The 12,767-nt window shown below is 39.5% G+C and overlaps 1 protein-coding gene across 1 annotated transcript; it reads right to left on the bottom strand.

Annotated features, from left to right (window-relative positions):
- Positions 1 to 2,014: 2,014 nt before the first annotated feature.
- On the bottom strand, positions 2,015 to 5,891 carry LOC306768063 (sterile alpha motif domain-containing protein 9-like; the record flags this gene model as incomplete). The annotated part of the gene is made up of 2 exons (XM_079256276.1): positions 2,015 to 5,805; positions 5,888 to 5,891. 2 exons carry the CDS (start codon positions 5,889 to 5,891, stop codon positions 2,015 to 2,017), a joined length of 3,795 nt encoding a protein of 1,264 aa, XP_079112402.1.
- Between the last annotated feature and the right edge of the window lie 6,876 nt (positions 5,892 to 12,767).

The raw sequence follows: 12,767 nt of genomic DNA, 5'->3' as shown, positions 1-12,767 counted from the left end.
ATTAACTTTACAAAAAGGGAAAAACTGTTGACCAACAATGTAGCTAACATGTCAGCTGCACATTGCAAGCCTTTGCTAAGTGTTACAGTCTGTGTGACAGAAAACAAGTCCAACGTTAATAACAGACCAACCATTCATCAACGTCCTTCAGGAGCAGCTTCTGGTTCTTCTGGTTTCATAGAGGTAGGGCTGCTAGCGCCAAGCTAGCGAAGTCGTACTCCTGCTTTTGGGTCAGGTGTAATGACAGGGAAGAAGGGTGCGTGGCGCGATTTGCGGAGCCATCATCTGCTCGGCTCTCTCCGTTTTTGCCCCTTGCAAATGAAGCATCGCCTGAGCAGTGCTGTCAGGGGGGGATGAGAGAGAAATGGCTGCTCGCAAACTAAGGACCGCGTTTACCAAAGCAGGGCTCCAAAGTATAATTGATATATTAGAGAACTGTTTCAGAATGGATATAAAGTGCATTCAATTGCACCTTTAATACTGTCATCAACCCTAAGAGAAAACCTTTACAGGGTCAGTATCGCACCTCTCACCTTTACACCTCCATTACCCCATATGGCCACACTGCTGACCTGGCTGATTACACCTGAAACACAGAATCATGTGATGCTGCCAGATTGAAGACATCTTATGAGAAGATAATTTACCTCGTTTGAACTCTTAACTGATCCTGACATGTTCTGCTTCTCCTCTTTAACGGTGCATTCACATCAGCATAGTCCACTAGACTCGTCCAATTGGGGACTCAGCTCATTTGAAGGGGTGTGTACCATGCGGACCAAGAGAGCGTTCACGCTGCACTGTGATATAACAAGTCAAACCATTAGAATAATACATCCCCATTCTCACTAAAGGTGCTGCTGCCCTAACCTTTAGCAAAATAGAGGACAAGACCCATGTGAAGTACAAAACTGTTTCCTCCACTTGAGAGTTAAACACAAATGAATGACCAGTTTTGGGTTTTATTTTGTACACTGCAGAAATACATAGCAATAATGGGCGCAGTATAAATAACAGACTAGGCAGAAGACTATCGCTGTGTTTTTACCCACAATGCAAAGACAAACGCAGGAATTGTATATATATATATATATATATATATATATATATATATATATATATATATATATATATATACATATACATATATATATATATATATATATATATATATATATACATATACATATATATATATATATATATATATATATATATATATATGTATATGTATATATATATATTTTTATATATATATATATATATATATATATATATATATATATATATGGATAGATAGATAGATAATATCATATATACATATATATATTTATACATTTATGTATATATGTGTGTGTGTGTGTGTGTGTGTTTTGTAGTCCGCTTCCTGTATTTGGTGCGCTACAAACAGACCGAGACCTTTGTAGGTGGGAAGAGTCCGCTTCTCTGATCCAAATCAGGTTTCCTTTGGCACATTCACGTTTCCCCAAATGAAGCGGGCTTTCTGACCGAATGGATTAGGACTCAAATCAAAAAGGCTTATGTGAGATGATGGTAGTTGATCATATAAATTACATAAATGTCAAATTTTGGTATTAAAAAAAACAGCCAATTAAAGTCTGTCTGTTTAATTTCATTTGGTTTTACTTTGTAATTTATTTCATCATCAGTAGGTTTTACATTGGTACACAGTATCTTATGTACTCAACAGTACATCATGTGACTGAATGTTTACATCATTTTTTTTTCATTTTTACAATAAACTTACTCTATTGCGACGGTAAGAGAACATGAAATAAACATAATGCAGGATATATAGTCAAATACAACATGTAAATCTAGCTTAATTCCTAACAGAGTACGAACTGAGACTCGTACTCTGTGGTGTACTATGTGGTGATTATTTTCTATATGATACATTCAAAATAAACTGAATAGTGTACATTTCTTCATAGTTTTCTCTTATGAGCTTCCTCAGATTAAAGCCAAATCTTTTATGTGTTCATTAGACTGTTTAATATTTAATGTTGTATGCCACAGGACCCTCCATGGTAAAGCCCAGGTAGAAAGATACTTCCTCCTGGCTGTATCCGCTTCTGATATCACCTAGGTACACGGGACGCACAGACATTCTCAGGTTGCTTCCATAGTTCACGTAAATCTCTCCATTTTCTGATTTGCCTTTAATCCTCAAGAGTTCGTTCTGCACCTTTGGTTCATTCCATGCTGCTCCACTCTGCCAGAGGTTGTGCAGCTTCCGCTGCTGACCGCTTTGAGCACTGATGGAGTCTTGTCTTGAAATATTTATCAAGATTTGATCAAGCTTCACTTTGGAAACTATTCGCTTTAGCCCACTAGACTTTCCAAGAAAGAAATGGGATATGGCGCTCCTCGCTGGAAACATGTGTGAAAAACGCCGATGAAAAGATTTCTTGATTGATGTTGTGTATGTACTGATGTTCCTGTAGGTTGGAAACTTATCAAGTTTTGTATCTCTTACAGGCCACATCAGCAGCATCGAGAGGTAGTACATCTCGGTCAGACTGGAATGCGTACCCTCCTTTTGAAGTTCCTTGTTTAGAAGTTCAACCAGCTCTTCATACTTTCGTGTGACCTGTGAAGACGGCTTGATGCTGTGCATTACTATGTTTGCCAGGATGAAGTTGACTGTGTCTGACACAGATCTAGAGGGTGTGTTGTCAAAGATGAACTTCCATCTTTTCAGAATGTGTTCCATTTCTGGCCCGTTTTTGTCAGTCAAACACTGCAGAAGTCCAGCAAAAGAGTCTGCCCGCTTTGCTTCCAGATAATTCCTCTTCTCCTGCAGCTGTTGATGGAGACTTAGATTAGGGTGACTGGCTTTTTCAGATGCCTTCTCCCCTTCAGAAAGTTCGAATATTTGCATGTACTTTTTGAAGTACTCAGATAACCTTCTTTTGTGTTTTACATCAGCTGTTTCTCTCTCTTGTGACCTAGGCCGTAGGTATGTAAAGTAGTTATCGAAAAACTCAAACATTTCCCTCAGCCTTGGCTTCAAAGAGGTGAGAAATCTCTCATGTCTTTCTAGGACGGCCACTAACTGGACAATGGTTGCATTGCTGTGATTGTACTGTAAACTGTTCAGTGAATGGTGGCCCTTGAGAAACTGGAGCATTTTATCTCTCTCAAGTCTGTCGGGGGCTGCAGAAAGAGGAAGATCTTTGATGTATTCAAGCAAGGTTATAATGACTTCTGTCTCCCCAACGTAGCCTGATATATTGTAGGACTTTTTTCTGGTCTGGGGATCAAAAGGGTCCACCTGTTCATCTGTCTTGGCTTGTTCCTGAGATTTTTTGAAGGCTTTCATGGCTTTGGACCCCAATACAAGGTATTCATCAAGTGCTTCAGGAGTGAGAACCATAGAATCTTTGATATCCTTCATTTTCCTTTTGAGTTGCGTCTTGTAAACTTGTCCAACTGTATCTGCGATGTAGGAATTGGATTTTTTGCTTTGTGCATCCAAAGCCCAATGCAGGGCAGACTGAAAGTCTTCTTCTTTCAGATAGAAATGTCTTGCCAGTGCTTGTGGGATTGTTGCACTTCTCTCAAACCTCACTGTCGCTTTCTCTAAGACTTCTTTGATTTTCTTTGGTCCCTCGTCTTCATGTATTTGTTCAATTAATGGAGAGAATAGCGTGTCCTTTTCATCCCCTTGCTCTTTTCTGTGGCGTGTGATGAGCATGCTTTGGATGTTTTGGACTAGGAAATCTTTTCCCATGCTGGACTTGTAGATTCTGTCACAATGTATCATGTTAATGGTAGTCTCCGACAATGAAAGCTTGTGTTCTTGGTTGAGGATCTGAACACTCTTACTTGCGATCATTTGGTGTAAGAATCGTACTGCCTGGTAGGTGCCGTGTTCTTCAACAGTAAAAGTTAGCAGCAGTGTGGAGTAGGGATTCATTTTATCATCAAGGGTTTCTTGCCTCCAGAGAGCATTCTTTATCCCAACTAACTCTTCACACAAAGACAGCGACATGTAAGATCCATTCACATAGCTGTTCAGCAAAGCAAGAAAGGAAAAGAGTCTTCCCTGATTTGTGCTGATGTCAAGATTTCTGATGATATTGCTTACCAGGTTTGTGATGTAAGCCTCACTGAAATTTTTTGTCATGATCATGAAGGCATAAAAGGTCTCAGGCTTCTCATGGTCGTCCTTCAGCTGTTGAAGTTTCTCTGAAAACAAACTCTGCTCTGTGGAGGACAGCTTGTTTGTTATGAACACGTTGGAAAGCCGACTGTTTCTGGAGCTTTCTTCAGGAAATGGAGTTCTCTCACAGTTCAGTATGATAACCATCAAACCATTGTGGCACTTCCTGTCACTGGCAATAATATCCTGTTTCAGGTCCTCTATGTCATCCCGATTGTCCACCAAGAGGAGGACAGGTGTGTTACCTGACTGCTCCTGCTTTCCATATGTGAGTAGCTTCACAACTTGAGCTGAAATTTCATTATTTGTTGCTCTGTTGTTTTTAACAACAGCACATCTGAATTTTCTCCTTAAGTTCCAGAGGACATGCATGGCAAGAGTTGTTCCACCACATCCCGGGTGGTGGAAGAGATTAATCATAACACATGGAGACGTGTAGCCTTCAACAGGTGTTAAGAGATCATGCAGCTCATTGAATTTGTCTCGCTTAATGAATGGCAGGCTGCCGGGCTTTTCAGACAGGTAGAAGTTCCACCACGTTACCTGCCCTCCTTTGTAGAAATCCTCCTCCGTTTTCTTTTTAAACTCATTAAAGGCATCATTTCTTTCTATTTCTGTGTTCTCACACTCATTTTCAGTCAGGATGTCCAAAACTGTGAAGAGTTCCTCGTCTTTCTTTGTCAGCAAGACTGAGCTCAAGCCTGTGGATGGCAGGAACTTCAGGGAAGATTGAGTCTGAGGTTGTTTAAGTTTCTTTACTGTGCTGGATATTTCATTCAGGCTTAGTTCATAGATGCATTTACTGCTAATATCTTCTTTACAGCGAACCTCTATCAGCTGCTTCCACCGAGTGAATACACAGGGGTCTTTGCATATGCACAGGATATTGTCTGCCCCCTCCAGCGTCCGATAAATTGCACAGAACGTCTCCAAAATAGGGCTTGAGATGTCAGCAACTGCTGAGTGAAGAACAAACATAACCAGGAGCCTATCTTTACCAATCAAATCTGGGTTGCAAAGCAGGGTAACCATGTTGCTGATGTCACCAGAGCGTTTCTTTAGCCATTCGCTGGGTGTTAGAGGCTTGTCAGCATCACTGTCCTCGTTCTTCTGTCCGTTACAGAAAATCCAGCTTGTTTGCTTAAACAAGTTTAGCCTTCCAGCGACTGTAGTCAAACTGTCCTGACTGGTGTACATGCGTGGGTAGTGCAGATTAGCAACACGATCTTTTCTAAAAAAATGGCATGTACCGTTGATATCAGACTCCGGGTCAAACTCTAGAACTGCAAAAAGCTTGATTTCTTTTAGGAAATCCATGTGCTCCAGCTGGTTGTGGTGACATTTGTCAGTGACCAGGATGACCTGAAGGGAAGTCTGGTAAGCATCTCTTCCACGGCTTATCAGCTGCTTCAGCCTCTGACCCTGGTGGCTTTCAGAGAGGTTGTGTTCATTCTTTTTCTCTGCTGACTTGCGTGCTGATGCCCAGTTCTTGACTTTATCTGTCAAGCTTTTCAGCTCCTTTTGAACTAATCGGGCATTAGGATCTGCTAAAATGTTGACTGACTGTGGGCCTTCCCGAATGAAGAGACACTCAATTTCGCTTTGTTGTTTTTCTTCTGTTGAAGGAGGACACAGATGAGTATAGAAAAGATGGTCCTGCGTGTGTAAATACTCTGGAACAACATCTACTTCAATTACCCATCTGTCCGAAGTCGTTCCATCTTGATGGTGGATTTGTGTAAAGTTTGGGGGCCTGATGCACATTCTGGCTACATTTACATGTTGCTCATCAAAAAAAGCACTCAGAGACGATTCAAATGCCTGCTCATAGACACTGAAAGAACTGATCTTGTGCCCAACAACTAGACCGTGTTGTGAGCCTGGTTGACTGATCACTCCAAAATGAATTGTTCCATTGGTTCGTGAATTCATGCAACTGCCAGCGAAACAAAATACTTCCCGTGTGAATTCATAAATTATTTCTTTTTCGCTGACTTCATCTGTGTTTGGCAGGAGGTGGTACTCGTGAACAGGGTTCAGGAGATTACTTGGACCAGCCATTGGAGGAAAAAGGTCATTTTCCGTATAGAAGAGCCAAGCACATTGGCTTTTGTCGAAAGGCCTGATCTGACATATCGGCTTCTTGAGTTGAGCTGTTGCTGTATTGTCCTGACTTAACTGACAAGGTTGGACATCTGTATTCTTATCTATTACAGATCTTATTCTTTGTCTTGCCTCTTGTAACATCTGTACTGTGGAGTTTGTACTTTCAATTCCTGAATCTGATGAAACTGTTAGAGTTTCATGAGATTCGTCCAGATTTCCTGAACACTCTGCAGCTCTGCAAAGTCCACCCTGTTTGAGTTCAGAAGGACTCGTTGGAACGTACTCTGATGTCACTGAAAGCATCTTCATCTTCTCCACCTGTTTTATAATTAGTATTGCAGGAGCTGCTGGAACACCAAGATCTAAAAAATCTTGTTTCTTAAAAGATACTAGGCAAGCTCCGGACAAGCCTTGCTCATAAAGATTCTGAGCGATTTGCTCTGATAGTCGAACCTTTACAACCAGCCAGTGTTTTACATGGTCTGGAGTCCAGTCCTCAATCAGTGATGGGAGACTCTGAACATTTTGCCCCTGTTCAACAGGAAGGTAAACAATATTTAATACTGTGAAAGAAAATTGGATTATTTGATGGATAATATAAAATGTTCATACTTTTTCTGTCTGCTGTCCATAGAGAGGAGGTTTTAATGCTGCCAGAATCGCATTCCTGTAAACAGAAAAAAGAACACACAAACACAGTAAATCATCTTTCTTAAACATACAGTTATGAAGAAATAAATCAATCCTCTAAAAGTGTCTGACATGTATTTAAACAAGCAGAAAAGTGGTGAAAGATAGGGATGATTCGACACAATGTTATCCGACTAGAAGTGTCCATGAGGTGGAAGTTATCGTTGCTTTTTACACAAACTTGAATGTTGAAATAATAGCAGATGTATTTTCATCCCATGTCTTCTCTAAAGTTTTTATTAAACTCAAAGAAAAAGGGTGGACTGTAAGTCCCACCTGTCCTCTGGAAGGCGGGACTGAAATTCTGGTGGCGGGGTCCTTGACCGATGACTTTCTGCACTTTCTTCATAATTTTCATTCAGGCTGTCCACCTGAGTACCAGCAGGATTCCTAAAGGTGATGAGAATGGATATAAGAGTCTTTTCCATGTTCTACCGCTGTGAATAATGACCAACAAACCTGTCATCCATCCTGAAAAATGGAGGTTCTTGTTTGGAGAAGTTACTCATCACAGAGAAGCATTAAGAGGTGATTTGTTTCCTCTGCTCGGCCCACATATTTGCTCTTAGCCGGATCAAAAATACAAAGTCTGAATGAGAACACAATAAAACCAGTTTGTCTACATTGAGATTCCAGCTGCAGCATGTTGAAGGGCAAGGCATGCAAAGCAACACCACTTCAAAGACATTCAATGCCTCACTGTCATGAACAATCTTTAATGCAAACAATCTTTGGTTATTAAGTTGTTGAAGTTTTGGTTGACCTGATGTGTTTTCTTTATGCTTTTAAGAAAAAATTCAATGGACAGGGAATAAAGCAGTGCTGTCCAAAGCTGCTGTCTTGCAGGTTTTACATGTTTCCTGCTGCAGTACCTGAACCAGATTAATTGGTCATAAACTACATTTGTTTGAAAAAAAAAAGAGAAAAAAAACATCTAAAAGCTGCTGGACTGCAGTGCAACAGGAAGAACATTGAACTTTCCAGTCTGGTTCTTTCTGTCTGCATGCTGGAGCTTCCCCAGGTAGTCTCTGCATTCCAGCCTGACTGCCAATCAGCAGAGGGCACATTGGCAGTACATGTTTCCATCTAAAAGGTTAATAAAGGGGATCAAACAACCTTTAACTGACTTGCCAGGTGGGTTTTGGTTTCTGAATAAATCATTGCACCTTCTTGTTTTACTGATTTATACTAAATCTTAGGCTGCTGTTTGATACATTTGTTCCGAAATACAACTGATTTAAGAACAGAAACTTGAATTTGATTAAAGTCAGTTTCACTCTGTTAAAGATCCAAACCAACCAGAAATGATTTCACTGGGTTTCAGCTGAATAAAATATCTAAGAAACATCCTGTAAAATCTAAAATCTCAGATTAAAAATAAAAAAGACATTTCAGATCTTAATTTCTTAGTTAACTAAAAATTAGTTTTAGAGGAAAAAAAATGTTGGACAGCAGGTGCTTCTGGTCAGTACCAGAAGTATAACACAAAAAAAATATAAAAGCTGAGTGAACCTTTAGGTAAACAGCTGCTAAAAAAAACTCACCTGCTGCTAAATGAAGAGGAAAACATTGAAACAGTCAGGACAGACGTTCAAGTCTTCTCGTGTGAGAGATCAGATAAGATGAAACATCTCTGAAACAATTTGTAAATCTAAATAATTGTCTCAAGTTTGCACAACTTTATTGAACGCAGTAAATTCCAGACTGCCTAATACTGATTTTCTGCAGTGAGGATAACATAGATTGTATTACATCAATCTACGTTTGTGTATTCAAGTGCAGGGTTTAGCCTTGTAACTACACCCAGTGCGTAACCCTGTCACAGAAACACAAACATTACACACAACCTCCACAGAGGATGGCCAAGACTCAACCCAGAAACCTTCCAGCTATGAAGCAACAATGCAAAACCACCACACCTATGTGCTGCAGGAAGACTGGATTAATCTTGTTTTAAGAACATTGATTCCGTCCTAGTCACTGTGACTGCATGTTTCTGCAACAGAAGCTGTGATCCTCAAATCTGGTAATTTTCTGTCAGATCTTTTTCTGTTGATGAATTTACACCTTCTGGTGGCCAAAAAGTCCATTCACAAAAATCTGTATTTTTCATGAATTATTTAAACAGTTTCCACCATGCTCAGAAATACTAAACATTTAATCATTATTAGGATTTACGGTAACCCTTTAAATGTCTGTTTGATTATTACAACCTCATTTATTATAAAAACACACAGAGGGTCCCCAGAGGGAGTTTCTATTCTACATAAAAACAAAGAAGAATCAGTCAGTTTAGTTGCAGGATTGTAACAGATGCAGGATCGTACTCATCACCAAAAACTCATCCCTTTCATGATTATCAAGTGGAAAAATAATTCAGTTTGTGAGTTTTTGTAATGAATAAGTTTTAGATATTCTAACTGGAATTTGAAGGGTTAAAATCATAGATTCATAGTAGATATAAGCCAAACCTGTTATCCTTCACTGCGGAACTCTGGGTTTCACCTGGATGAATGATTGACAGGTGTCAGTGTCCAGATGTAACTGTCTCACATGGGAGTTGCTGGGACAGAATGCACTTCCAATAAAACCAGTTGTAGATCAATTTTTGGCAAAACCTGAGACAATTATCCAGATTTCCTCATATAGCTGTTTGTGCTCTGAGACATGAATAAACCTGAATGTCTGACTGTTAAGTTGGACTTTTTCTCTTTGTTCTGCAGCTGGTTGCTTTATTTTCTTAAGGTCCTTTACTTGAGGAAACGAAAGTAGAACAAACGTTCAAACTGAAGAGAAATTCTTTAACCCTTTGAAGGGCAGTCAATCAAATACCTTAATGAGACATTTTAACAAAGTGATCAAAAATAGTCACTTGCCTCATAAAGGATAAACTGTAAAGATGTTTCTGAACATGTCTATCTTAAAACCAACCGAAATACATCAGATCTGCATCACATTAAATCATATCTCCGTCTTTGTGGACTTGTTCTCAGTCATGCGGCCCTGGACCAAAGATTATTTATGTCGGTCTTTTAAGTATGCAATCTCAACATTTATAAAGCCCAAAAAGGTCCGTGTCTTACCTGTAATACCCTTCAGTTTATTGCAAACTGAAAAGAACAGCGTTCCTCCATCCGGCTGAGCTGAAACACGGTATGATCCTGTTTCTAGGAAAACATGCAGACGGAAGTTCAGGTAGGGAAAAGTGGTGGTAGGTGTGTCTGTTTTTTCACCTGACTGCTGGGAGCAAGTGCTCACGTGTCTATGAGGTATATTAAAGCAAACCAGTTTAATCTCAGTACCAGTCGGTGTGTTTGTTAATTAACTTGTTGTTAACCCAAAATAACTTGAAAATGATTGTTTTATGGACGGACTGACAACTATGATCCAAACATGGACACAGATCTGCATACAAATAAAGGTTTGGCAGAGAGAGGAAGGTGTGGCAGGCATGCGGACAGGTGAACAGGTCAGGATCTTCTGACTGAAACAGACACATCATGGGTTTAAATGGGCATGCTATCAAGGTGGTAAATTTGCTGTGAAGGCCAAGAGATGTTACCACTGGGTAATAAACAACCTGGTGGTGACTGGAAGGATGGTTTAATATACAGCTGTTTGATTGCCAGATGAGGTGCAGATGAAGATCTGGTTGCCGGGACACAGGCACGCCCAACATAGCCAGATGGACCCTCAGAACTGTATGATATGAGTTTATTAAAACGTGAGCCAATGTTAAAAACAGCAAAGACAGGCTTTAGAGTCTGGGTTTCTATTTGTTGCTGTGTATGGCTGGTTACCAGCAAAGACAGAGAAGCTAACAGTGCAGTTGACATTCTTCTATGGAAATTCAAGGTGGTGATAAAATCCAAACCTTTTAAAACCTCAGCTATGTGCACAATTGTGCAAAGACTGTTTGTGTGTCTTTTTTTAATTGTATTATAGGTGCAGTTTATATTAACAAAATTGATCTCATATTTGATAGATTACAATGCAGGTGCAAAATGAACATTTTTATATGTTCTCCTCCCAACATGCAGAATAGCAAATTGCAAATTCATTTTAACAGATGTGCTGACTGGATAAGGACATGCTATTTTGCACATTTAAGACACAACCCTCAGTTCACGCTGTTATTAAATCAGTTTATATATTTTTGGCATGTACAATGACTTTGCACACATTTTTTGTACACACAAACGTTTAGCAGATGCAGCCCTAGGAATCATTGTCACGCCAATGTACATTAGCCACAGCTTTGTACGAGCTTCATCACACTCAGCCATCAAACATGACAGCCTTTTCAGTTGGTCAGTTTTATTGGCACACACAGAAGTTGTCTTCTGTACATCCTCTTCAGACAGGGCAACTAGGAGTAGCCTATCTGCGCATTGTTCTAAGCACACGTATATAATCCAAGTCTTTCTCTTCATTGACCAACCATTTGGCAAATGCTTCCCAGTCTAGGGCAAACATGGCAGCATACACCAGAGTTTTGGTATGCATTATTGGTTATAATTGCATTGTAACCCTAGTCTTTCCCAGTGAGGACTTTGTTTGCTGTTCCATCATCAGGCTCAACCATAATGTCTTCGATTCAAGTGGACTGCATCAAATGGCAAGTGGATGCAACAAAATTCTGAGCAATATGGGAGTCACCCATGTGCAGGAATAATTTGGCAATCTTCTCATCTTCTTTTGCAGAATCAGATTCAACTCAAAGATTGCAGGGTCACATGCAATGAAAGCATACACATGACCATGTTTTCTCAACCCATTCATGTAGTACTGAACAGACTGATCAATCACATGTGGGTTTTTTGGTTACATTAGAAAGAAGGGACCATAACTAATCACAGTTGCAGGTGTGGTATCTGGGATGAGAAATGTTTCAAATGAACTCTATGTTGGAACAGTATTTATTGAGAAAGGAAATGTTTATATATATATATATATATATATATATATATATATATATATATATATATGTTTATATAAATTATATATATATATATATATATATATATATATATATATATATATATATATATATATATATGATTTCTCTGATAAAAAAAAAAAGGTCACAGACACTAAAATCACCACAATTTTTTGTTTGTGATATTTCCAGCAGAGCAGAATCTCCTATTATTGGTCATAATGTTTCTCAATTCCGGTCCTCAGGCCCCCCTGCCCCTCATGTTTTATAGGCAACCCTACCTTAATACACCTGAATGAAATAAAAGGCTCATTAACAGGCAACATAGAACTCAATAAGGAAGTTCAATAATCAGACTAAGGTGCTTTGGAGGAGGAACATGTCTTAAACATGCAGGGCAGGGGGGCCTGAGGACTGCAATTGAGATACACTGATTGGTTGTCAGGGTGAATATTAATGGAAAAAACACAAATAAAAAGTATGATGGATGATGTCAGGTTCCACCAATCATATTAAGCTTTTGAGACTTTGGCTTCCCAACTACTGAGTATGACACTGAGGGCAGAAGAAACTGTGGTGCAAGATGTTCACTGTCCATGCGTACCAGCCTCTGCAGTTCCCCTTGGTAAATATGCCAAAGAACTTGCTTGTACTTAAGATGTACAAGCTTATTGATTTGGTTTTCTATACCATATTCATCCTAAATTCATCCTTGACTGACCACCACAGATGCCTTTATCATCAATCAGGAATACAGACAGAAGTGTGTGAATCGTTGGCGCAGTTTCTCTAGCAAAGGACTGACAACAAACCAGTTTCTCCAGCAAGAATTGCAAGTCAAAG

Source organism: Telmatherina bonti (assembly GCF_933228915.1).
Source record: "Telmatherina bonti genome assembly, chromosome: 2".
Classification (NCBI taxonomy): Eukaryota; Metazoa; Chordata; class Actinopteri; order Atheriniformes; family Telmatherinidae; genus Telmatherina; species Telmatherina bonti.
This window is presented reverse-complemented; position numbering and strand designations above follow the sequence as displayed.